At 43.1% G+C, this 27589-nt stretch overlaps 1 protein-coding gene across 3 annotated transcripts in view; it reads left to right on the forward strand.

Annotated features, from left to right (window-relative positions):
* phf14 (PHD finger protein 14) overlaps positions 1-27589 on the forward strand; it is a 340053-nt gene that overhangs the window by 101618 nt on the left and 210846 nt on the right. For all 3 annotated transcript variants that reach the window (XM_034160315.1, XM_034160316.1, XM_034160317.1), the window contains exons 12-14: positions 12038-12144; positions 18850-18981; positions 27400-27562. In XM_034160315.1, the coding sequence (XP_034016206.1) occupies positions 12038-12144; positions 18850-18981; positions 27400-27562 (402 nt within the window). The remainder of the gene's footprint in view (positions 1-12037; positions 12145-18849; positions 18982-27399; positions 27563-27589) is intronic.

A 27589-nucleotide genomic window follows, 5' to 3' on the forward strand; every position in this document is an offset into this window, starting at 1 on the left:
CCACTCTTATTTTTTCTGTTTACACAATTAAATTCATATCCATCCAGTTCAAAATCCATTCCTTTATCTTCATTGATCCATGTTTCTGATATAGCAATTATGTTAAATATTTTTTTAAACTGACTTAAATATTCTTTAATGTTGTTAAAGTTTGCATATAGACTTCTGCTGTTGAAATGGATTATTGATAATTTGTTATCCGTTTTAATGATCCGATTAAACTGTTCATCTGTATAATAGCAACAACTGTCATTGATATTTGAGAAGAAATTATTGTCCGGGTCTATATCGTGCTCCAAGTCCAGTACATTGTGGTCTGTGTATTTAAATGTTCTCAGTTCTACTTTTCCATGATCAGCAATCCTTTGAGTTATATCCTTCTTGTCTCCAGATGTAGATGAATAGGTAGTAGATGAATAGGTTCCTCTGGTCTGTGTCATGGTGTTGTGATGTGTTTGTGTCCTCATACCTTATTGGTCATATTTGTCCAGATCCTCGCTTTAAGAAACACTATTGTTCATATTTGTCCAGCTCCTCGATGTTCCTTATTGCCATGACTTTTGCTTGTTCTGGTGATCCGTTCAGTTTGATGAATATTTTACAGTTTGAAGTCCATGTGTGCTGGATTTTTCCCTGTTTCTTCAAGAAGCGTGCTTTCCTGGCGATGTCGGCATTCCGTTTGGTGAGATGTTCATTGATGAATACGTTTGTCCCTTTCAGTTTTCTTCCTTGTTTTAACAGTGCTGTTTTGTGTTTTCTGTTGATGAATCTCATGATGACGGTTCGTTTATCACCGTCATTTCTCCGGGGCAGAGGGTGGCACGCTTCAATGTTATTTAAATCCATTTCTATACCTTTAGATAGGAGGAAATCAGCAACCTGTTTTTCCACAGAGCTGACCTCCTGTTCACTGGGCTCCCCTCCGCTCTCATCTGTTACCGCCCGTGCGTAGGACCGTGGTTTGATATGAAGACCTGTGATGATGATGTCGTTAATTCTGGTGTACTGCTCCAATTCAGCCACTCTATTTTCCAGCTGCACCAGATGCCGGTCTTTCTCGGCATTCTGGAGCCGTAATGCCTTCACCTCCTCCACCAGATCCATGATTGATTTCTGTTGCTGCTTCACAACAGAAATCTCCTCTGATAAAAAGTCCAGAGATTTTTTAATATCGTCACCTTCCTCCGCTGTCAGAACCTTCTTAGGCCCCATGGTCGGCTTATGAGCAGCTTCTCGATCGCCGATGTTAACAGCCTGCGTTGTTTGTCACCGGGATGGATCTGCACTGCGCTGGTGCTGCGCGGCCTCGGTGTTTCCGCGCTGATGGATCCGCGGTGGCTGCACGAGGCCTCGGGGAAGCGGCACTCGTGACGCGCGGCTCTAATGACGCAGCGCGCGGCCTCAGTGAATTCACCACGTTGGGCCTCGGACGTTGTTGCTGTCCAGTCGCTGGGCTAAGTTGCCGGTTGAGGTGGTATTCCCACTGTCCGGGTTGGCAAACACCGGCGTGGCAGATGGCAACTACAAACACCACCTCTGAAAACTCAGGTACAAACTTTTTGCAGCTCGCTCTGACGACACGCAGCTCTGACTGACTGTGACTGACGCTGAAGTCAGTCACGACGCTTAATCATATCTTAGATCTTGTTCTGACTTATGGTATGGAAATAGAAGACTTAACAGTATTCCCTGAAAACTCCCTTCTGTCTGATCATTTTTTAATAACATTTACATTTACTCTGATGGACTACCCAGCAGTAGGGAATAAGTTTCATTACACTAGAAGTCTTTCAGAAAGCGCTGTAACTAGGTTTAAGGATATGATTCCTTCTTTATGTTCTCTAATGCCATATAACAACACAGTGCAGAGTAGCTACCTAAACTCTGTAAGGGAGATAGAGTATCTCGTCAATAGTTTTACATCCTCATTGAAGACAACTTTGGATGCTGTAGCTCCTCTGAAAAAGAGAGCTTTAAATCAGAGTGTCTGACTCCATGGTATAACTCTCAAACTCGTAGCTTAAAGCAGATAACCCCGTAAGTTGGAGAGGAAAGGCGTCTCACTAATTTAGAAGATCTTCACCTTAGCCTGGAAAAGAGTCTGTTGCTCTATAAAAAAGCCCTCCGTAAAGCTAGGACATCTTTCTACTCATAACTAATTGAAGAAAATAAGAACAACCCCAGGTTTCTTTTCAGCACTGTAGCCAGGCTGACAAAGAGTCCGAGCTCTATTGAGCTGAGTATTCCATTATCTTTAACTAGTAATGAGTTCATGACTTTCTTTGCTAACAAAATTTTAACTATTAGAGAAAAAAGTACTCATAACCATCCCAAAGAGTATCGTATCTTTGGCTGCTTCAGTGATGCCGGTATTTGGTTAGACTCTTTCTCTCCGATTGTTCTGTCTGAGTTATTTTCATTAGTTACTTCATCCAAACCATCAACATGTTTATTAGACCCCATTCCTACCAGGCTGCTCAAGGAAGCCCTACCATTATTTAATGCTCGATCTTAAATATGATCAATCTATCTTTGTTAGTTGGCTATGTACCACAGGCTTTTAAGGTGGCAGTAATTAAACCATACTTAAAAGCCATCACTTGACCCAGCTATCTTAGCTAATTATAGGCCAATCTCCAACCTTCCTTTTCTCTCAAAAATTCTTGAAAGGGTTAGTTGTAAAACAGCTAACTGATCATCTGCAGAGGAATGGTCTATTTGAGAGTTTCAGTCAGGTTTTAGATTCATCATAGTACAGAACAGCATTAGTGAAGGTTACAAATGATCTTCTTATGGCCTCGGACAGTGGACTCATCTCTGTGCTTGTTCTGTTAGACCTCAGTGCTGCTTTTGATACTGTTGACCATAAAATTTATTACAGAGATTAGAGCATGCATAGGTATTAAAGGCACTGCGCTGCGGTGGTTTGAATCATATTTGTCTAATAGATTACAATTTGTTCATGTAAATGGGAATCTTCTTCACAGACTAAAGTTAATTATGGAGTTCCACAAGGTTCTGTGCTAGGACCAATTTTATTCACTTTATATATGCTTCCCTTAGGCAGTATTATTAGACGGTATTGCTTAAATTTTCATTGTTACGATATGATACCCAGCTTTATCTATCCATGAAGCCAGAGGACACACACCAATTAGCTAAACTGCAGGATTGTCTTACAGACATAAAGACATGGATGACCTCTAATTTCCTTGCTTTTAAACTCAGATAAACTGAAGTTATTGTTCTTGGCCCCACAAATCTTAGAAACATGGTGTCTGAACCGATCCTTACTCTGGATGGCATTACCTGACCTCTAGTAATACTGTGAGAAATCTTGGAGTCATTTTTGATCAGGATATGTCATTCAAAGCGCATATTAAACAAATATGTAGGACTGCTTTTTTGCATTTACGCAATACCTCTAAAATCAGAAAGGTCTTGTCTCAGAGTGATGCTGAAAAACTAATTCATGCATTTATTTCCTCTAGGCTGGACTATTGTAATTCATATTATCAGGTTGTCCTAAAAGTTCCCTAAAAAGCCTTCAGTTAATTCAAATGCTGCAGCTAGAGTGCTGACGGGGACTAGAAGGAGAGAGCATATCTCACCCATATTGGCCTCTCTTCATTGGCTTCTGTTAATTCTAGAATAGAATTTAAATTCTTCTTCTTACTTATAAGGTTTGAATAATCAGGTCCCATCTTATCTTAGGGACCTCGTAGTACCATATCACCCCAATAGAGCGCTTCGCTCTCAGACTGCAGGCTTACTTGTAGTTCCTAGGGTTTGTAAGAGTAGAATGGGAGGCAGAGCCTTCAGCTTTCAGGCTCCTCTCCTGTGGAACCAGCTCCCAATTCAGATCAGGGAGACAGACACCCTCTCTACTTTTAAGATTAGGCTTAAAACTTTCCTTTTTGCTAAAGCTTATAGTTAGGGCTGGATCAGGTGACCCTGAACCATCCCTTAGTTATGCTGCTATAGACGTAGACTGCTGGGGGGTTCCCATGATGCACTGTTTCTTTCTCTTTTGCTCTGTATGCACCACTCTGCATTTAATCATTAGTGATTGATCTCTGCTCCCCTCCACAGCATGTCTTTTTTCCTGGTTCTCTCCCTCAGCCCCCAACCAGTCCCAGCAGAAGACTGCCCCTCCCTGAGCCTGGTTCTGCTGGAGGGTTCTTCGTGTTAAAAGGGAGTTTTTCCTTCCCACTGTAGCCAAGTGCTTGCTCACAGGGGGTCGTTTTGACCGTTGGGGTTTACATCATTATTGTATGGCCTTGCCTTACAATATAAAGCGCCTTGGGGCAACTGTTTGTTGTGATTTGGCGCTATATAAAAAAAAAATTGATTGATTGATTGATTGACCCTCGGATAAGGCACACACAGGAACACGGCTGCATGAGCGCTCAAATCAGTATTCAGTAATGGGTTCTCCAGCGCGCACCATCCGGGCGGAGAGCACCCGCAACTGATCCGGATAACTTCTGAACGTCTGCTGCCGCCTTCCCGGCGCGTTACCGTCTCTTCTACCGCTGGGTCCATGATGTTTGGCCAGAGACTACTGTTATGTGTCGGACGCAGCCCGGAGAACCGACCAGCGTTTGAAGGACCCAGTATAAAATAAGCAGAGCACGGTACAAAGGATAACAGAGTTTAATGAACATAACAGTGCTGTGAAAAATATAAAAGTGCGCGGTCTGGCGTGGTGGATTGCGGTGCGCTCCCAGCAGCGCTAACGGTCCGGAGCCAGAACTGGTTCGGACCCAGGACCCCGCCGACACCCCCCAGGTGGCCGCGACAAACCGAGTCTGTGAAAGAAGGAATCATTATGTGAGTCCACACTCAACACACAGAGAGAACGCTCAAAGGTGCACAAACAGCAAACACTTCCTGGCTTAATTACTAATCAGCTTCCCACCCTGCAGGCATGGAACATCCAGTTCACAAAACTCCACTGCAGTGGAAGCTGATTTAAACGACCAACATACAGCTCAATATAATAAGGTGTGAGGGACACCACATTTACTGACTGTATAAATGTTACTCACAAAATCTAGGGTACCTCAGGAAGTGTGCTGACGAGCGTGAGACCTCACCCTTTCCTCTTTCACAGACCATGCATCAAACCTGGACGTTCTCTGCATCCACTGATGATGAGATGGCTCCCGAAACGACGATCTCACCCGTCTGGTCACAAGGTCGAGTCTCTGGCAAATACACACTGTGTACTCCAGTCTTAAATGCCACCATGTTCCAATCCATTGTAGATGCACCACAGCTGTGAGTCCTGACGAGCTGCAGGTGATCAGCCTCAGGTGATCAGGGTGAGGTCCTGATAAACTCAGCTACACAGCCACTCAGTCCCAAATGCAAGCCACCTGGAAGGAAAAACAAAAGACAGAAACAAAAAGGCAGCCAGGCCCCCCAGCCATACAACAATGTTGCCCTCATATTATCTTTACTCTTATTCAATTGTTCACTGTAATAATCTTTTTTTGTTTCCTAATTATTGTCAATAGTTTATTTTTATATTTTTTGTATCTGTGTTCTGTTTCCTTTGTTTGCATTTTTAAAAAGCACTTATATAAATAGTTTTTCTTCACACAAGCATTTTTTATTCCCTTGGTCAGCCATGGTTTATTTATTCTTTTCTTACTAGTTTTTATTAATTTACAATTTTTATTATATGATTTCATCAGTATTTTCATGAATGAACTATATGCTACATTCACGTCACCGACATAAACCTTTTCCCAATTTTGATTTTTAAGATCATAATTTAATGCCTCTAAGGCTTTTAATGACTTATCTCTTTTAATGTGTATAACAGTTTTTTTGTACCTATTTTTATATTTAAATATTGAAAAAACTGGTAAATGATCACTGAGATCTGTCATCAATATCCCATTCTTAATAATTTCATCTGTTCTATTTGTGAATATATTGTCAATTACAGTTGTACTTTGCGATGTAATTCTGGTTGGTTTTGTTATCAAGGGGAATAAACCCAAGCTATTCATTGAATTCACAAAATCACTTACGCTTTGGCAACTGGACCTTTCCACATTAACATTAAAGTCTCCACACATAAAGAGTGTTTTGTTTTTGATTTGATGGAATAATTCTATTATTTTATCTGTACATTTCACAACACAAGAGTCTGGTGCTCTGTATACACAACTGATTAGAATATTTTTAGATGTTTCATGTACAATTTCCACTGTCACAATTTCTATGACATCATCTATAATTGTCGTTTCTTCTACAATTTTACATGTCAGATCTGTTTTTATGTACAAAGCAATACCTCCACCTTTTTTTTCTCTTCTATGTATAAAATATAACTCATATCCCTCCATTTGAACATCAGCCATGAGGTCATTTTTAAGCCAAGAGTCTGTGATTGCAACAATGCTGAATCTATTTTTAAACTGGTTTAAATAATCATTTATTTTTGACATTTTATAGTACAAGCTTCGAATGTTTATTTGTATGAGTGACAGGGTATCTTCAGTCATTTTTTCACCATTTAACTGTTTTTCCGTATAATACTCTCAACCAATTGTAGTCAAGTCTGTCATGATTCAGCCGGGTTGGGCCTGGCTGTTATTGTTTTGAAGCCTTTTTCCATGTTTGTGTTCCCCTTCATCATAGTCATGCTTCTGCTGGTCTTGTTTCTTGTCTGGTTATTTTCCTTTAGTTATTTGTTGCACTCTGTTTGCCATTTATTTTGTGTTACTTTATTGTGCTTTAGTCACAGGGTTTTGTTACTATTTATTTTCAGTGCGTCTTTTCTGTATGTTCAATTTGTTATTTATTGCACCTTCTGTTTATCAGTTATCTTGCTCCTGGTTATGTTCCTTTAGTTATTTGATGCACTCTGTTTGCCATTCAGTTTGTGTTACCTTATTATACTTTAGTCACAGTGTTTGTTGTTATTTACCTGCAGTGCTGCTTATTTGATTATGTTCCCTTCGTTAGTTATGGCATTTTCTGTTTATCTGTTATCTTGTTTATTATTTGCATTATTCTCTGTTTTTCAGTAGTTTATTTTGGCTGCTCTCAATTGTGATGTCTGTTACGCTTTTCTGTCTGGTTTTGTGCTCATGTTCATGCTCTATTCTTGTCCTCTGTTTGATTTCTGTTCTGTTTGCCCTCACGCCCATCCGTCTTGGTTCATTTCACTTCACTGTACCTGCCTCACGTCTTTCGCTCACACTCTTGCCACTAGCTCATGTGTCTTTGTCTTTTACATCACTCCACTCAGTTTCCCTTCCTTCACTATCTTGCACAGTGTTTACTCTTTAGCCAGAAGCCACACCCCTTCTAGATTGTTCCTCACGTGCACCTTGTTTACACCACCTGTCCCTCGCTTCTCACTAATTAGCCCACAAGTATTTAAGCCTCCACAGTCTCATGGCTCACTGCCAGATTGTAGTCTTAGAACTCTTTCCAGCGCCATTCACAGTCTTGTTTTTGTCTTGCCTTGTTCTGAACATTGCTCTGTACCTCAACCATGCCTTTTGCTTCATCCCGGATGTCTGAGTTTGCTTGTGCCTCTGAACCCTGCTCGTTTGTGACTACGCCTCAGCCTAATCCTGTTTGTACCTCTGCCACGCTGACTGATAACCTGTGTATCGAAACCAAGCCTGGAATAAAGACCATGATTTCTTCCACACCAAAGCCTTGAACAGGGGTTTGCATTGTGGGTCCAGCCGTCCCTGGTGACGGGCTCCTGCCCATCCTGACAAAGTCAAATATACTTTCATCAATATTGGTGTCTATGTCATATATTTTATCATCTGTTTCCATGTTTAATCTGATTTTTTGTTGGTCATACTACCAACTGACATCATATTCATTTGTCTACTCAGGTCTGTACTTTGTAAGGTCCTCCATGTCTCTGATTTGTATACCCTTTGTCCTTCTTTCACTCTAATGCACACCATACAGTTCCAGACCCATGTAGCAACAATATGTTTCTGTTTTTTTAATAGTCTTGCTTCCCTGGCAATATCTGCATTTTTTTCGTTAGACGCTCATTTATATATACATTTGTTCTTTTCAGATTCTTTGCCTGTCTTAGTAATTCATTTTTGTATTTTCTGCTTATAAATCGTATTATTATATTGGTAGTTTATTTTTACTGTCTTTGGATGGAATTGTGTGACAGTCTGAAATAGTGTCTTGATGTATGACAACACCTTTTTGATTTAAAAAATTTGTAACTTGCTGTTCTAGTGTTTGTAATTCTTCAGGTGGTGCATCCTCCCCACTGGCTCCACCAGAATCCACCACCCTTGCGTACGACCGATGTTTTGTTTCCAAACCAGTTATTATAACATCATCTTTTCTAGTATATTGTTCAAGTTCATCCACCCGTTGCTCAAGTTTCTTAATAATCTTGTCCTTTTCTTTAACAAGATTTTGGAGCTCCTTAATCTCCGTCATCAACTTGTCTAAATTGGACATGTCTTTTGAAATACGATTCAATGAGGTCTTTATCTTCCTCCAATTTCTCTGTCTTCCTGGTTGGTGCCATGTTAACTCCTGTAGCTCAGTACAGGCCACTATTAATTGTAAAGCAATTCCCACTCTTGGTCTCCACCTCCACCACCACAAATCCGGTTGCCACACACCAACCTTCCCCTATGTTGATCCCAGATATAGCCACCACCAGCCTCGGTCGTAGACGCCTTCAGCCTCGGTCGCAGCCGCTGCAGCCTCAGATGTCGCCACACTAGCCCCGGATGTAGCCTCCGCTAGCTTCAGATGTAGCTGTCGCTAGTCTCGGATGCAGCCGTCTCCAGCCTCGGGTGCAGCCATCGCCACCCCGGATGCACCCGACGCCGTGGGCCTGGATGGATCACCTCCTCCGCCGACGCCGCTGGCCTAGATGGGTCGCCTCCTGCGCCAACACCGCGGGCCTGGATGGTTCCCTCCGCCGACGCCGCGAGCCTGGATGGCTCACCTCCGCTCAGTAAGAAGGTTGAAACTCGACCTCCAAGTCCCATATTAAGATGCTGAGTAGACAGCATGATTATTGCACAGGTGTGCCTTAGGCATCTTGCATGTAGCATCTTAGCTTAGCATGGCGTGATACTGTGGAGCAATTCACAAACATGGCCGGAAAATCTGTCCACCTCATAACCAACTCTAGCCATGTGACTACATCCTTTCAAAATACCCGTGTTTACCATTTTGACATATTCGATGTCAAGATACACACAAAAAAATGCTGATTTCACACTGTAAAAAAAAAGAAAAAAGTTTCCCCATTCATTTTGGGGGTGAGACCTGAGATGATGTCACAAAAATTCATATTCCTCACAGCTTGAGGTTTCTAAGTGTTAATCAGAGGCAGGTGAAATCAGCCTAGTTTCTCCATGTTTATGACTTAATTTCTCTGGGCTTATGGCACCAAACATAAAACAAAATGCATCTTGTGATGTGATGAATATTCCAGTGTGACGTAGTCCAGAAATATGGTATACTTTTATAAATTGTTGTAAATAGTTCTGCTGTTATGACTGCTTGGGATGTCGTTATAAAATGTGTAAATAATCATTACAGCACATTAAGTGAAGAAGGGATTGAGCAGTTTGATTTGAGAACAGTAATTGTACCTGTACTGTGGTACCTCAGTGTTGAGGAGCCCAGCAACTGGAGGAGGAAAAGGACACATTTTACCGGGGTGCAGCAGATGGCTTACTTTTTAAGAGGTGGGGATGTCTGTTTGGATGGTTGACATCCAGGATCCAAGGTGGTCTTGTGGTGTGGAGGATGTGGCTCCAGCAGTGCGTGCACGCAAAGAGAAATTTACAAAAGAGCTGTACTATGTTCAAAACTGCTTCCATTAAAACTGGAACATTAGACTGATCGTCCTCTTCATCTGTGGTGAAACTGCTGTGCGCATCCAGCTGTGGAAATGTTTTCCAGTGGCCTAGTGGAATGAAAGTGTAGTCCACATTTAGGAGATAGGCTCTGCAGCCCCTTGTGCCTCACTAACCGTGTCCCCGCAGCTATCGGGCTTCCCTGCAGAGACGCTCCTTGCTGCTGCAGGCAGAGGGAGAACATTCAGATTAGAGCGTCCCTGAGGGGGAACCTTGTCTGTTTAGTGACAGACTCGGTCCTTACAAGATAAGTTTTCTAATTAACCTGTGTGGCAGCGTTGCACCTGAGATGTAGCAGAGAATCAGGTGGCTGTCCACAGCTGCTTTTCACCTACCACATACAGCAGCTTCCCAACATCTTCCCTTTACTGACTCTTAACACTGACTTGAAAGAAATTCTGCATCAGTTTGGATAACACTGTTTGGGTATAGTTCACTTCTGATAGTTGCTCTTAATTTTAGCATAAATGATCACACATACCTACAACTTTTCATATGGGCTGTCAATATCATAATCTACCAACCCAATCATATCAGTGGGTTTTCTTTTCCTTTAACAAAACAGTGGCATCTGTCTAACTTGTCTAACTTGTCCAGCTCTACGGGCTTGTCTTCGTTCCACAACTATGATCATCATTCATGTCTGCAGTTCTTCTCCTTGCAGTATCATTGGAGAGTTGTCTGACCTGAATTTTGACTGAAGTAACTCTCGGCCAAATAACCTCTGTGATTATAACGGGTTTCACACGACGAGCTGCAACCATATAACCATCTTTCAGTGCTGCTTTTGACTGAGCTGTCAATGTTGTGGGACTTCCTGTTTTAAAGTCCATCTCTTTTCTTTAACAAATACTCTTTTGGCTTCCTGAGTGCTGTGTTTGTCAGTGTCTCTGGAGCTTTCACTGTTTTAGCACCTTGTTTGATTGAAGTTCACCACATTCACCGCACTGTGCTTGTGACTCAGCACCACTGCCTGCTGTTACATTTTAAATTTACAAAAATTTCATCATCCCCAAACATCCTTTCAATTGATGGGATAAGAAAAGTGTCCAAAATATCAACGTAAACTTGTGCATTTATTGATGATGTAATGACAGCCATCTCTCCAGTGCCTTTACCTGACATGCAGCCCCATATCATCAATGACTGTGGAAATTTGCACGTTCTCTTCAGGCAGTCATCTTTATAAATCTCATTGGAATGGCACCAAACAAAAGTTCCAGCATCATCACCTTGCCCAATGCAGATTCGAGATTCATCACTGAATATGACTTTCATCCAGTCATCCACAGTCCACGATTGCTTTTCCTTAGCCCATTGTAACCTTGTTTTTTTTCTGTTTAGGTGTTAATGATTGGTTTCGTTTAGCTTTTCTGTATGTAAATCCCATTTCCTTTAGGCGGTTTCTTACAGTTCGGTCACAGACGTTGACTCCAGTTTCCTCCCATTCGTTCCTCATTTGTTTTATTGTGCATTTTCGATTTTTGAGACATATTGCTTTAAGTTTTCTGTCTTTACGCTTTGATGTCTTCCTTGGTCTACAAGTATGTTTGCCTTTAACAACCTTCCCATGTTGTTTGTATTTGGTCCAGAGTTTAGACACAGCTGACTGTGAACAACCAACATCTTTTGCAACATTGCGTGATGATTTACCCTCCTTTAAGAGTTTGATAATCCTCTCCTTTGTTTCAATTGACATCTTTCGTGTTGGAGCCATGATTCATGTCAGTCCACTTGGTGCAACAGCTCTCCAAGGTGTGATAACTCCTTTTTAGATGCAGACTAACGAGCAGATCTCATTTGATGCAGGTGTTAGTTTTGGGGATGGAAATTTACAGGGTGATTCCATAATTTATTCCTCAGAATTGAGTGAGTCCATATTTTTTTCCCTCTGCTTGGTCTAAAAAAGTGACCGTTACTTACTGCCACATTTCTTTTCCTGATTTCTTATAGTGTTTCTTAAAGCCAGAAAGTTGCCATTTGAAATGACTTTAGTTTTGTGTCATGTCTGTGATCTGCTTTTTTTCTACAAAATTAAACAACTGAATGAACATCCTCCGAGGCCGGTGATTCCATAATTATTGGCAGGGGTTGTAGTGTGAAACATAAAAATGTCTGCAACTCTGTTTTTGTTTTGGCAGAAACTAAATACGCCGGGTGTTCTGAAAGCGCCAAAGGAGAGGAAACCCAGTAAGAAGGAGGGCGGAACCCCCGGAAAGTCACCCAGCCTGCCAGCAATCCTCTACAGGTTAGTGCACAGTGTGTGACGTGCCCGAGAAAGAGATGGAAGGATGAATGAATGAATGGAAAAGATCATTATTCCACAGTTTTAAATACATATGTGTAATAATTTCAGATATGTTAGTAAATAAGTAACGAGAATAACCCTAAAAGGATAAAGAAAGAGGGGAAGTTGTGTGTGTGGTGTGTGTGTGTGTGTGTGTGTGTGTGTGTGTGTGTGTGTGTGTGTGTGTGTGTGTGTGTGTGTGTGTGTGTGTGTGTGTGTGTGTGTGTGTGTGTGTGTGTGTGTGAGATAGAATGATTCAAGAAAGGTTTAGAAGAAAAGCAGTTTAGAAGGGAGAAGGTGCAGGACTAGGCTTTAAAGAAAGTATGAGCACAGATACCGACCCCACATAAGAAGCACATTTGTTCTCATACCTGACCGAGTGCAACTATCTGTGTGTGCTTGTACCCGCTGTTGCCCCGTGACCCGATCCTGGATAAGTGGTTGAAGTTGAGTGATGACTAACAATATCTGTGATGTATTTCATTGCTGTATTTGTATATTTTTTTCATATCACATTTACACTTCGATCTGTGTATAAAATCTTCTTTCCACTGTCTTATTGCTCTGTACCTGCACCACCTAACAGAAGATGGAGGCAGTTTGCCTTATGAAGTTATCAGGGTTTTGACGTTTGACAGAAAGATCATGTTTTTGTGGTGATCCTGACTGGCATTAAAATATTTTTCAGTTTATTTTCTTTGACATCATAACGTTGCAGTGTCTCAAAGATCTACAATCGCTATGCACACTTCATGGTTGGTGGGCACATCGACATGATCCAGGAGAGATCTGTAGGCCGTAGCAGGAGATACAATAATCCGTGCTGTCTGAATCTAAACCGCCCAGAGTTTTCCCACTGTGATATGATTTTGTGCGGTGAAACAACAATGAAGAGCCCAGAGTGAATCAATACAGGCTAAATATGGAGGGAAAAGTCTGTCAAAGTCAATAAGTGAAATCGACATCTGGTGCGGAGCAGGTGCAGTGGAACAAAAGGTATATCAGCATATCTGCCCAGAGGTCATTTGAAGGACTGTATTTTACAGACTATATGTTGCACTGGAGGCTCAGTGACTTGGTGTTTAGCACTGTTTTCGAACAGGTTCTTTCTGTGTGAAGTTGCGTGGTCTCTTCATGCTTGCATTGGTTCCCTCAGAATGCTACCCCCCCAATACTGACCCATGACTTAAGTAAGCATGTTTGAAAAGTGGGTGGATGGATGTCACACCGGAGTATTAGTGGAATCTGTCCCAAAATGTGTCGTGAAGACAGGGAAACATGTCGCATTGGTGTACAAGTTAGCCTTACTGTAGCCTAGCCATCCTCTTCCATTGTGGCTGTCCTAAAAAGTGCAAACAAGTCGAGTGTCAACTCCTCATTCAGATTAGTGGACAGGAGCAGTATTTTGTTGTCACAAATGAAGATGTACCATCTTGTGGCCAGATGTAATAATGTAGAATGTTTTGACAGATACTGTAAGTCACATGAAAATATTCGACTTATGCTCCGAAAAGCTTGGTAAGCTTTGTGGCCAAGGGGATTGGTAGAAGAAGAACAAAATTTGTCAGGTGTAAAAGCAGCCATGCGCTAAGTGTCGGTCAAACACAACTTACAGGTGTGTTTTTGTACTTCCCTTTTTTCTGAAACAAAAGTAACCTTAACACAATCCTTAATACAATCCTGGAATTTATGCAGCTCAAGTTGTTTGTTTTCATTACGGGTGGTGGTTGAATTCTCTCGATTCCTTCATAGTTCCCACTTCATATTAGTGACATGTATATATTAACTACTTATACTTGCAACACAGGGAATTAATATTGAATTCAGTTTATTTATATAACAATAAATCAAGGTATAAGTCGCCCCAAGGCGCTTCACAAGGGTAAAGTCCAACCTTACCAAACCCCCTGAGCAAGCACAGAGGCATCAGTGGTAAGGAAAAACTCCCTCAGGCCTCTTTTGAGGAAGAAACCTCAAGCAGACCACACTCGGAGGGGTGACCAACTACTTTGGCCATACTAACAAGAACAGGGATCAGATAAACAAAATACAACAAAGAATTATCAACATGCAAAACAATGCAAGTCCAATTTTAGATCATTATTATTGTCAAAAAAAAAATCCTCCAAGATGACATGTTGCGGGCATAGATAGGCTGTTTTCTCAAATAAGGGTCCAACAATAAAGCTCAACCGCTTCAGTCAGCCTAAAAAAAAAAATCTGACGACGGCACCTCAAACAGAGAAAGAAAGAGCAGAATTAATTATATGGTACTAACAGCACACAAAACACTTTCTCAGCACTAAACCAACAGAATAACAGACACGATGCTAATGTAATCACTGACAGCTAGCTGTTTGCGTCACTAACAGACCCAAACTTTAGATATGATGAGACTGAGACCTGATCCATTGTTAGTAACAAAATTAAGAAAGAGAAGAAAAAATGGTTCAGTACAACACTGATTTGTTGGTCATACAAAAGGGAAATATGGGTTTGAATGACTCCAGAGAATCAGACTGTTTAATCTGAGCCGGCAAATTGTTCCACAAAGCAGGACAAAGCTCCGTGTTAAAAAGTCAGCAGATCACAGAGAATGCATAACGCAGGACAGTACGTAAGGTTTAATTAGGTCAGCCAGATTTGGAGGCGCTAGTCCACCATGGATTTTATATGTTCAACAACATTGGATCAATCAGCTTTTAATTCACTGGTGTCCAAACTATTCCAGAAAGGGCCGGGAGGGTGCAGGTTTTCCTTGCAGCCATTGACTTCAGGAGGTGATTTCACTGGCTAACATCACTTTGAGTAGGTGGGGATGAGTTCATTTGGTGTAAAACTTGTGTGGAATCAATATGCAGATCCACCTTGGATGCCTTGTGGTGACCCCGAGTGGAACCAAGGTAGCAGCTGAAGGGACTTACTTTATCAGATTACATTCAAACATTACTTTATCAGTGCTTCTGAGTGAAAAATAACTCGTAATCTTTTCTGTTTTCATTCTCATTCGTCCACTAGTTTCATTCAGTTTTTGCTGTATTAAGGAGTTATCTCCTTCCTCAGTCCACAGACTCTTGTTGTAAACCACTAGATTTTGTTGACTAAATTGGGCGGTTGTTTTGCCTGTAAATATTTGGTGGCAGGAACAAGAATCTGGCTAAAAAAATCTTTAACCAATCACTGTATGTCTTCTAAAATCACTCAGTTATTTCTGACTCCTTCATTTCCTCTGAAATATCACATTTTTACCAAAAACCACACATGCTGAACTCCTTTCCGTGTTCCAGTCTACTTGGCGTAAAACCATTTATCGCAAACACTTAAGGCTTAAATCTTACCTCAACTGACCTTGTGTCCGACAGTCGACATTTTGGATGGTGCACCCAAGGCGTTGATTTCTCTTGTTGGCAAAAATTTTAATTTCCAACGTCGTTGCTGGCAGAGGAATGTGCTATGAGTGCTTTCTCACCTTACTCCATTTCATATTGGACTTCAGACCTCAAAGTTAAACATGTCAAACTGGACTCTTTTCCTTCTGATTTAGCAGTGACCCAGCGTTTGCTGTTATTTAGAAGTATCTGCTGTAAACCTTTTGTTGTGGCCCGGTGACGGTCCTGTCTTAGTTGGGTTAGTCTGCTCTTTTTGTCCTCTGGTTTAAGTTGTTATCTGCTCTTTGTCCTCCTTTGTCTGTCTTCTCTTTTCTTCACTTTTCTAATCTCTCTCTGTCACTCTCTCTCCATCTGGTGTTAAGTTATGTTCCTACAGGTCTTAGTCTCCATCTTGGTTTTATTTCCCCCTGGTGTCCCTGCTTATGATCTCTGCTTTCAAGCAATTTCTTTATCTCTACTTCCCTCTGGTGATCTTTTCTGTCCTCACAGGTTTTAGTCTTGTCTTGGTTTTACCTCCCTCTGCTGTTCTGTTAGGTTCCCTACATGTCATTAGTCTTTAATTGTCCCCACCTTGGTTTGTCTGCACCTGCAACTGATTAGTGAGGCATTTTATAGGGATTCCAGTTTGTCTTCAGTGGTGGGTCCTAGTGCAGCAGATAAGTGAATATTTACTGAGGGATCCTTCAAATGGTGATGCAAGCACCAAATTTGGCACACATACTCCTTAGACATTGCTCTTTTAAAAATGCCGGGTACCCACGTGAACTTTCAATAGGCGGCCAAGAAGGGGTCAATTGAAGTATTACACAGGGGTCAAAATTTAAAAATGCTCCAATCATATTGAAAGGTATTGCCTATTATTTGTCTGGTCATAAAGATTCCAAAAAGGTATAGTTTGGACTATCTGTGAATGAATGTTCCAGAGTTATGGGGTAAAAACAGCAAGAACAGTGACAAAGGTCAGTTTCAATTTGTACAGGGGTCAAAAGTTAAAGTTGCTCCAATTTTGGTAAAAAGTTATGCAAATTATTAGTTGAGTGAATACGATTTTAAAAAGGAATAGTTTGCACCATGTATCGTGCTTAGTTATCATGTTACAGGGTAGCATATGTCACATGTCATAGAATCCAATGGATGCTGATATTGTTTAACCTTTACTTTGCAAACCAAGCACGCAACACAGTCAAAACTATTCCATTTATTAATCCTATTAGCTCAACCAGTAATTTGCACCACTTTTTACCAAAATTGGAGCAACTTTAACTTTTGACCTCTGTACAAACTGAAATTGACCTTTCTCAGTGTTCTTGCTGTTTTTACCCCATAACTCCAGACCATTCATTCACAGATAGTCCATACTATACCTTTTTGGAATCTTTATGATCAGTCAAATAATATGGAATACCTTTCAATATGATTGGAGCATTTTTAAATTTTGTCCCCTGTGTAATACTTCAATTGACCCCTTCTTGGCCGCCTATTGAAAGTTCACGTGGGTACCCGGCATTTTTAAGAGTAATGTCTAAGGAGTATGTGTGCCAAATTTGGTGCTTGCATCACCATTTGAAGCATTTTTTCAGTTATCTGCTGCACTATCCATTGTCTCCTTATGGTTGGCTGTATGTGTACAACCCCTGGCAAAAATTATGGAATCACCGGCCTCAGAGGATGTTCATTCAATTGTTTAATTTTGTAGAAAAAAAGCAGATCACAGACATGACACAAAACTAAAGTCATTTCAAATGGCAACTTTCTGGCTTTAAGAAACACTATAAGAAATCAGGAAAAAAAATTGTGGCAGTCAGTAATGGTTACTTTTTTAGACCAAGCAGAGGGAAAAAAATGGACTCACTCAATTCTGAGGAAAAAATTATGGAATCACCCTGTAAATTTTCATCCCCAAACTAACACCTGCATCAAATCAGATCTGCTCATTAGTCTGCATCTAAAAAGGAGTGATCACACCTTGGAGAGCTGTTGCACCAAGTGGACTGACATGAATCATGGCTCCAACACGAGAGATGTCAATTGAAACAAAGGAGAGGATTATCAAACTCTTAAAAGAGGGTAAATCATCACGCAATGTTGCAAAAGATGTTGTTCACAGTCAGTTGTGTCTAAACTCTGGACCAAATACAAACAACATGGGAAGGTTGTTAAAGGCAAACATACTGGTAGACCAAGGAAGACATCAAAGCGTCAAGACCGAAAACTTAAAGCAATATGTCTCAAAAATGCACAAAATTAAACAACTGAATGAACATCCTCCGAGGCCGGTGATTCCATAATTTTTGCCAGGGGTTGTATGTTTGCTCTTTGCAGCTTGACTGCTTCTTATCTTCCTGTAGCCACATTCAGATTGTGAGTATTGGATGGTTATTAAACCTTGGAGTTGAACTCACTTTATGAAAGAAGGATTGTTCTGAGTTAACTCCCGTCTCTGGGTTCAAGCTTGTTTAGAACGAGAAAAAAGACTTTTGGTTGAATCCTATGTTTTGTTTTGAATTTCACTTCTAAGAAGCAAAGACATTCCTTGGCTTAGTCTAATCTGTGTTTGGTGCTCCCCTTTTATGATGGGACTTTTCAGTGCACTCTCCTTTTAGAAGGATTTTTCTTCTTAAGATAATCCTGTTTTCCCTGCCACCTGTCTGTGTTTGACTCACCTTCTGTGAAGAAAAGAAATTCTTCAGTTAAGCTTGTCTGTGTTGAATCTCACCTGTTGCGAAGGAAGGAGACTCCTCAGTTGATTTTGGCTCCCGGGTTTTGGAACTCACCAGTTCTGACAAAGATTCCTCTGTGGCTCTCGGCTGCTGTGGAGATGATTCCTCAGTGCCTCTCACCAGGTTTTGGAAGAGGACTTCCTACTCCTAGTCTTGTTGACACATTTTGACTGTGCCTTAGTCTCATTTATCACTAATAAAGCTGTGCTTTAACACAACCCTGCTTGCCTGGGCTGACCTGCATATTGGGGTTCCCCTCATCCCTTGCTTCACCCCCCCACCTGTAACACCTTTACCTCTGCAACCAACAGCTCCCTTGGGATTTCATTTTATTCATTGCTTTATAAATAATTTAAATGGTCCCCTGTGTAGTTGTTGACTGTACTGTCAAACCATATGTGTAATGTCATAAATACACACCCACAGAAAGATTAGTTGGCAATGTAAATGGAACTATTCAGTTTATTATGACTGTTTCAAATGCAGATTTGCTTCATTTACTATTAAGTTTAGTTGTGACATTTTCACTGTTATTTTGGTGGTCATGTATTCTGCAGCTGTGGGATCTGTAAGAAGAACCAAGACCAGCATCTTCTAGTTCTGTGTGATACCTGCAAACTCTACTACCACCTGGGCTGTCTGGAGCCACCGTTAACACGCATGCCAAAAAAGACCAAGAACAGCTACTGGTAAGAGTGAGGAGGGAGTGGGACAGAAACAAGGATAACAAGCCATGTATAAATACAAATTATAGAACCCCAAATCAGACAAAGTTAGGATGGTATAGAAAATGCAAATAAAACCGCCTGCAGTGAATAGTATATTTCCTTTGACTTATGTTGAATTCAGACCGTATGAACCCAAGATATTTCATGTTTTGTGTGTTGAACCTCCATTTAGTTTGTTAATATACATCCGTTCCTGCATTTAAGGCCTGAAACACATTTCAAAAATGTTGGTATGACTGCAGTTTAGGGCTAGTAATGAGGATAAAAAATAAACGTTATTTCAAGCAAGAGATGTCAGCACATGATTGTAATCATGATTTGGTACAAAAGCAGTATCCATGAAAAGCAGCATCTTTTGGGAACAACGATGGGCAGAGGATGTTGTGAAACTGTAGGAACACGGACCCATAACAGGGGGCGGTAATGAACGGGCAATGGATAAGCCAAACAGTAACAATTTAATGTTGTGAAGTGCACAACGGAATACAGACAAATATATGTAGAGTGACGTGTGGGCAGGCTTGAGGATAGAAGACGTCCGTCCAGAACCGAGCCAGATCCCACACGGCCCTCACCGCCAACGGATCTGAAGAACACCGGAGCCGCCAAGTCCTGGATCCCCAGGTGGCCACCGTCTCCAGCTGTCAGACCTGGTACTGCTGGCAGAGAACAGAAACAGTGTATATGAGTGTGAGTTTGCACACTCAGTAATTCCACAGTCTGTGTTCTTTTGGGAGGGAGCACCTCCACCTCCAATCACACACTCGTGCAGCTCCTGTCTAACCACTTATCTGGTTGGAGTGTGAAGCGAAGCCGTCGCTGATCACACCAAACGCCAATTCCACAGATAAGGAAAACACCACAGGAAAACGGCTGCAAAGAAGTTCAGATTATTACTCAATGTTTTAAGTCAGCAGAGAAAATTACCTCTTAACGGTAGCTGAGCTGGCGGGGAGGTGGAGTTGCAGTCCGGCTTTTATGGTGATGTGGATGATGAGTGACAGCTGGTGCTGATGATGAGTGACAGCTGTCATTCTCTGTTGCTCCGACGCCCTCTCGTGCTTGAAGCCCGCACTTCAAGCAGGGCGCCATCTGGTGGTGGTGGGCCAGCAGTACGTCCTCTTCAGCGGTCCACACAACAGGACCCCCCCTCAACGGGTGCTTCCTGGCGCCCGACCAGGCTTGTCAGGGTGACGGGTGTAGAAATCGGCCAGGAGGGCCGGGTCCAGGATGAAGCTCCTCTTCACCCAGGAGCGTTCTTCAGGTCTATACCCCTCCCAGTCCACCAGATACTGGAACCCCCGACCCTTCCGACGGACGTCCAGGAGCCGACGCACAGTCCAGGCCAGCTCCCCGTCAATGATCCGGGCAGGAGGCGGTGTAGGTCCAGGGGTGCAGAGTGGTGAAGTGTGGTGAGGCTTGAGGTGTGACACATGGAAAACCGGGTGGAACCACAGTGAAGCTGGCAGCTTCAGCTTCACTGCGGCCGGACTGAGGACTTTGAGGATGAGAAATAGTCCAATAAACCTGTCCTTGAGCTTCTGTGAGTCCACCTGAAGAGGGATGTCCTTGGTTGACAACCACACCTCCTGCCCGAGTTGGTATGCCGGGGCCGGGGAACGCTGGCGGTCTGCATAGGCCTTGGCCCTCGTCCGGGCCTTTAACAGGGCAGAACGGGCGGTACGCCACACCCAACGGCACTTTCTGAGGTGGGCCTGGACCGAGGGCACCCCGACCTCTCCCTCTACGAGCGGGAACAATGGGGGCTGGTACCCCAAACAAACCTCAAACGGGGAGAGGCCGGTGGCAGACGAAACTTGGCTGTTGTGGGCGTACTCGATCCAGGCCAGACGGTGGCTCCAGGCCGTTGGGTGTGCGGAGGTCACGCAGTGGAGGGCCTGCTCCAAGTCCTGGTTAGCCCGCTTTGTCTGTCCGTTCGTCTGAGGGTGGTACCCGGACGAGAGACTCACGGTGGCCCCCAGTTCCCTGCAGAAACTCCTCCAGACTTGTGAGGACAAATGAGGACCACGATCTGAGACAATGTCTGACAAGCCAATGTCAATGTCAGACGCACGACATGGTGGACCAGGAGGTCTGCAGTCTCCTGGGCCGTCGGGAGCTTCGGGAGGGCCACGAAGTGGGCCGCCTTGGAGAACCGGTCCACTATCGTGAGGATGGCAGTCATTCCCTGGGACGGCGGGAGGCCCGTGACGAAGTCCAGGCCGATGTGAGACCAGGGGCGGTGAGGCACGGGCAAAGGCTGGAGGAGGCCCTGGGTCTTTTGGTGGTCCGCTTTGCCCTTGCGCAGGTGGTGCAGGCCTGGACGTTCTCCCGGACGTCGGCTTCCAGAGACGCCCACCAGAAGCGCTGCCGGACAACTGCCACGGTTCTTCGCACCCCTGGGTGGCAGGAGAGTTTGGAACCATGACAGAAGTCCAGGACTGCAGCCCTGGCCTCTGGTGGGACGTACATCTTGTTCTTCGGGCCGGTCCCCGGGTCCGGGTTCCATGTCAGGGCCTCCCGGATGGTCTTCTCCACGTCCCAGGTGAGGGTGGCCATAACAGTGGACTCGGGGATGATGGTTTCAGTCGGGTCTGACAGCTCGGTCCTGACTTCCTCTTCGTGCACCCGGGACAGGGTGTCAGACCGTTGGTTCTTCGTCCCGGGGCGGTATGTGATCTGAAAGTCAAAACGCCCGAAGAACAGTGACCAGCGGGCTTGCCTGGGGTTCAGACGCTTAGCGTTCCGGATGTACTCCAGGTTCCGATGGTCTGTGAAAACCGTGAATGGAATCGAAGCTCCCTCCAACAGGTGTCTCCACTCCTCCAGAGCCTCCTTCACCGCAAGAAGTTCCCGATTGCCGACGTCATAATTCCTTTCAGCCGGGGTCAACCTGCGGGAAAAATAGGCACATGGGTGGAGAACCTTGTCGGACTCCCCGCACTGGGACAGCACGGCTCCTATCCCTGAGTCAGAGGCGTCCACTTCAACTATAAACTGGCGGTTTGGATCAGGCTGCACCAGAACTGGTGCAGTCGAGAACCGGTGTTTCAACTCCCTAAACGCGGCTTCGCACCGATCCGACCAGGTGAAGGGGACTTTAGTGGAGGTCAGGGCTGTCAGGGGGCTAACTACCTGACTGTAGCCCTTTATGAACCTCCGGTAGGAATTTGCAAAACCGAGGAACTGTTGCAGTTTCCTACGGTTTGTGGGTTGGGGCCAATCTCTCACCGCCGCAACCTTGGCCGGATCAGGGGCCAATTCCACAGATAAGGAAAATACCACAGGAAAACGGCTGCAAAGAAGTTCAGATTATTACTCAATGTTTTAAGTCAGCAGAGAAAATTACCTCTTACGGTAGCTGATTTCTCGGCGGGGAGGTGGAGTTGCAGTCCGGCTTTTATGGTGATGTGGTTGATGAGTGACAGCTGGTGCTGATGATGAGTGACAGCTGTCATTCTCTGTTGCTCCAACGCCCTCTCGTGCTTGAAGCCCGCACTTCAAGCAGGGCGCCATCTGGTGGTGGTGGGCCAGCAGTACCTCCTCTTCAGCGGCCCACACAACAGAGGATCTCCAAAGTTTCAATAAATGTGAGACAAAATTATTGAAATGTTTCAGAACAATGTTTCTCAAAGACAGATGGGAAGAGATTTGTATATTTCTTCTTTTACAGTGCATAACATTAAATGATTCAAAGAATCTGGAGGAATTTCAGTGCGTAATGGGCAAACCTAAGCTGAACACCTCCTGTGATCTCTGATCCCTCAAACTGCACTGCATTAAGAAACATCATTCAACAATAACTGATAGAAACACCTGGGCAATAGGTTACTTTAGGAATCCTTTGTCAAGCACTAAGTTACATTTGCAGATACCACTTAAAACTTTATTGTGGAAAAAAGATTTATGTTAACTTTGTTCAGGTATTTGGATTGAACCATCACACAATAGATACGTGTTGAGTTCAGCTCGATCTGTCTGTCATGTATGAGGTTATGTCAACGCCCTTGGCAATGGTAATTTAAATTTCTATGATAGCAGCATTAATGCAGAAAATTACCCTAAGATTTTAGAGGAACATATACTGCCTTCAATATGATATCCTTTCCAGGGGCACCCATGCATTTTTCAGCAAGGCCATGCAAAACAACATTCTGCACACATTTCATAGGCATGGTTGCAGAAGAAGAAGGTATGGGTACTGGACCGGCCTGTCCACAATACAGAATTTGTGGAGAGGTTTGACATGAAAGAAGCACGACTGCTCTGTATTGTTGGACACTGTGTTTGCAGGAAGAATGTGACAAAATATCCCATTAAATGTTTCATCACATGGTATCCTCCACACCTAAACATCTTTTAAGTTCTGTGAGAAGGAATGGCAAGATTACAAAGGGGTAAATGCTTGAGTGTCTAAAAGTCAAAGTAAATGCAAGAATTACTGCAGGGGTTGATTTGCATTTTCTGGGCATTCCCAGCTTTTCCCTATTTTGGGTTGGGATTCTGGTCCAACATTTTCAAGGGGAGAGATTTAGAATAGTCTTTAACTGATGCACCACATTATACTGACTTTCTAAGTGCAACATCACTGAAGCAAACTGGTCGATTTCAGTGACACTTCATATGAAGATGTTAGGAAGGAAAACATTCTGGGCTGACATATTCAAAGACAGATAATTTTTCTTTTAAATGTTTAATTGATCCATCATGCTGTATGACATTGAAGCACCACATCTCCTAAACTGCTGTACAGTAGTGTTCAGAATAATAGTAGTGCTATGTGACTAACAAGATTAATCCAGGTTTTGAGTATATTTCTTATTGTTACATGGGAAACAAGGTACCAGTAGATTCAGTAGATTCTCACAAATCCAACAAGACCAAGCATTCATGATATGCACGCTCTTAAGGCTATGAAATTGGGCTATTCGTAAAAAAAAGTAGAAAAGGGGGTGTTCACAATAATAGTAGTGTGGCATTCAGTCAGTGGGTTCGTCAATTTTGTGGAACAAACGGGTGTGAATCAGGGGTCCCCTATTTAAGGATGAAGCCAGCACCTATTGAACATGCTTTTCTCTTTGAAAGCCTGAGGAAAATGGGACGTTCAAGACATTGTTCAGAAGAACAGCGTAGTTTGATTAAAAAGTTGATTGGAGAGGGGAAAACATATGTGCAGGTGCAAAAAATTATAGGCTGTTCATCTACAATGATCTCCAGTGCTTTAAAATGGACAAAAAAACCAGAGACGCGTGGAAGAAAATGGAAAACAACCATCAAAATGGATAGAAGACTAACCAGAATGGCAAAGGCTCACCCATTGATCAGCTCCGGGATGATCAAAGACAGTCTGGAGTTACCTGTAAGTGCTGTGACAGTTAGAAGACACCTGTGTGAAGCTAATTTATTTGCAAGAATCCCCCACAGAGTCCCTCTGTTAAATAAAAGACATGTGCAGAAGAGGTTACAATTTGCCAAAGAACACATCAACTGGCCTAAAGAGAAATGGAGGAATATTTTGTGGACTGATGAGAGTAAAATTGTTCTTTTTGGGTCCAAGGGCCGCAGACAGTTTGTGAGACGACCCCCAAACTCTGAATTCAAGCCACAGTTCACAGTGAAGACAGTGAAGCACGGTGGTGCAAGCATCATGATATGGGCATGTTTCTCCTACTATGGTGTTGGGCCTATATATCGCATACCAGGTATCATGGATCAGTTTGGATATGTCAAAATACTTGAAGAGGTCATGTTGCCTTATGCTGAAGAGGACATGCCCTTGAAATGGGGGTTTCAACAAGACAATGACCCCAAGCACACTAGTAAACGAGCAAAATCTTGCTTCCAAACCAACAAAATTAATGCCTCGCAGATGTGAAGAAATCATGAAAAACTGTGTAATACAACTAAATACTAGTTTAGTGATTCACAAGATTGCTAAAAAAGCAGTTTGAACATAATAGTTTTGCGTTTGTAGCGTCAACTGCAGATGCTACTATTATTGTGAACACCCCCCTTTCTACTTTTTTTTTACTAATGCCCAATTCATAGCCTTAAGAGTCTTGTTGGATTTGTGAGAATCTACTGAATCTACTGGTACCTTGTTTCCCATGAAACAATAAGAAATATACTCAAAACCTGGATTAATCTTTTTAGTCACATAGCACTACTATTATTCTGAACACTACTGTAAATGCAACACTTTTGTTTTTACTCCCATTTTTCATGAGCTGAACTGATCTAAAACTTTTTCTGTATACACAAATACCTATTTCTCTCAAATATTGTTCATAAATCTGTTTGTATTAACACCACAGTCATCAAACAATGATTGTCGAGCTGGATGAGAAATTTGTCCACGACTGTGGAGTTGCCAAGTGCACATTTGGCGTGCCAGTGTCCCCCCCCCCCACAACACGTGTGTGTCACGCACTCCCCCCTGTTTCCAACATGTGCATGCGTGTAGTTTGTGCACCCCCCTGCAGGCGAGGCGCCTCTCGTCTGATCACAGAGTGACACCTTGGTCTGTGCGCTGAACGGATGGGGGCGTAGCAGCTGTTGACAGCTCTGGTCCTGGGCATCAGAGCTGCAGAACACGCACCGTGTTTTGACAGACACGCGCATGTGTATGCTTGCTGTCCTCACATTGAAATGCATAAAAACATATCGCTTTTGTGACAGGCTGGAGAGCGTGCTCATTGACAGGCTGATCCAGCTGGACTGGACCATCAGCTCATGTGGACACGCAGCAGGCGATCTGAACGTCACGTCTGTCTGACAGGATAGTGAGCGGCGCACCGCAGGACCATATGACAGGCCAACAGTACTACAAATATGCCACTTTCAGTCACGTATCAGCAGAAAAATGCCGTACCAAACGCCGTTTGGGCCATTATCACAGCGCTTTTTTTCTTTGTTTTTTTAGAAAATATGTTTATTTGCTTGTTGATTTTAGCCTTTTCATGCTACTGTTATAAGACAGTGATTGTCGCGCATTGGTAAAGTTTTCGTCAGGTAATCAGTGCAGATTTAAATCCTGTGAGTGGCATTTTTCTTTTTTTTAACCAGGGTTATTTAATTGCGGGGTTCTGTATTGCATCCCCTTTTATGTATTATTTATATCAGTCCAGTGATATTTAATAATTATACAGCTGGTTTTTATTTTATTTTCCTCCACATCAGCAGCGCAATGTGGTGCAGCACGTCTCATAGAACACAGTGCAAGCAGCTGCAGTGGCACAATGTCGCTGCTCCAAAGTCTTGAAATTTTGCTGAAATGGCGATGGGATGTGGCTTTTTGTTTTGTTCCCCCCCAACTTGTAAAATTTAACCATTTTTGAGTTTGTTTTTTTTAAAGGGTTTTTTTTATCCCTCTTTCTCTGATTCAGCAGATGCGTTTCAGCTGGCAGTTGAACATGCAAGCATCAGTCACTGTTTTTTTACTGTGTTTGTGAAGCGTTCTGTGTCGCCCAAAAAGCAAAAATTAAAAAGCACACTCAGTGCGAGTCTGATTAAAACGCAGAAGAAAGCGTGGACTTCTGCTGAGAGGATCTTCTTTCAGAGACGGTTTGTCAGTGTGGCCGGGGACGGAGCTGTACCTCAACCGGTATTCTGTCGATTTGTGCGTCTCGCCGCATAGATTGACAGTTCCACGTCCCAAAAATATTGTGCTGTAAATACAGCGTGCACATGCAAATTTGAACTTTTTAAACCTGAAAAGACTCTAATTGCTGTTGTATTTTCATTCCTCGGTCGCTCAGTTGGGAAGTTCAACGCGGTAAAGGGAGGCGTGTCAACCCGACAGGGGGAGGTGTAAAAGTCTGGGTAGAGAGAACTGTGCATGCGCAGTTACGCGGAGGGCTAGCCTCTCGATAGAAATGACATCTCATCAGAACACCGGTGTGAGGGGAGTGCTGAGCCACTCACACCGGGCACAGAGAGAGGCAGCCGCCGGGCAAACTTCAACTGTGGGTACCCGGCCGTCGGGTCAATAGTCACTCCCCACGTAGAGCGGACTGTGTGTTTTTTAAAAATAGACAAAGTGCTTCGCTTTAAATGCGCAGTAAGTTTATTTCAGATGATCAGCGTGGACACTCTTTCTCTTAAAAGGCTTTATTTTATTCCGTGTGTCGCATTGGAAAGCTGTAACTTTTGGTGCCAAATTGAGTAGCTTATGCGCATGTTCTAGTCTTCTTCTGTTTTTTTTTTTTGTTTTTTTTTCTGGGGACGTTACAGCACTACACACAGGCCTGGCATATGTACTACAACATTAAACAGAGCTTCGAGGCACAGAATTTGCCACAAACATTTTTTGTAATCAAATTATTCAAGTTACTCATCTAATCCTTTCAGCTCTATAATGGTTGGCTTCCTTTTCCTCAGGCAGTGCTCAGAGTGTGACCAGGCCAGCAGTGATGAGGCTGATATTGCCATGGCGACCCTCCCTGATGGCACCAAAAGGTCCAGGAGGCAGATCAAAGGACCAATCAAATTCATCCCACAGGAGATGTCACCAGAGCCGAAGAAGCATCAGCTGAGAGGAACGGTGGGTGTTGACCGAGAAACAGTCAGT

The sequence above is a fragment of the Thalassophryne amazonica genome, chromosome 20, assembly GCF_902500255.1.
Source record: "Thalassophryne amazonica chromosome 20, fThaAma1.1, whole genome shotgun sequence".
In the NCBI taxonomy this organism is placed as follows: Eukaryota; Metazoa; Chordata; class Actinopteri; order Batrachoidiformes; family Batrachoididae; genus Thalassophryne; species Thalassophryne amazonica.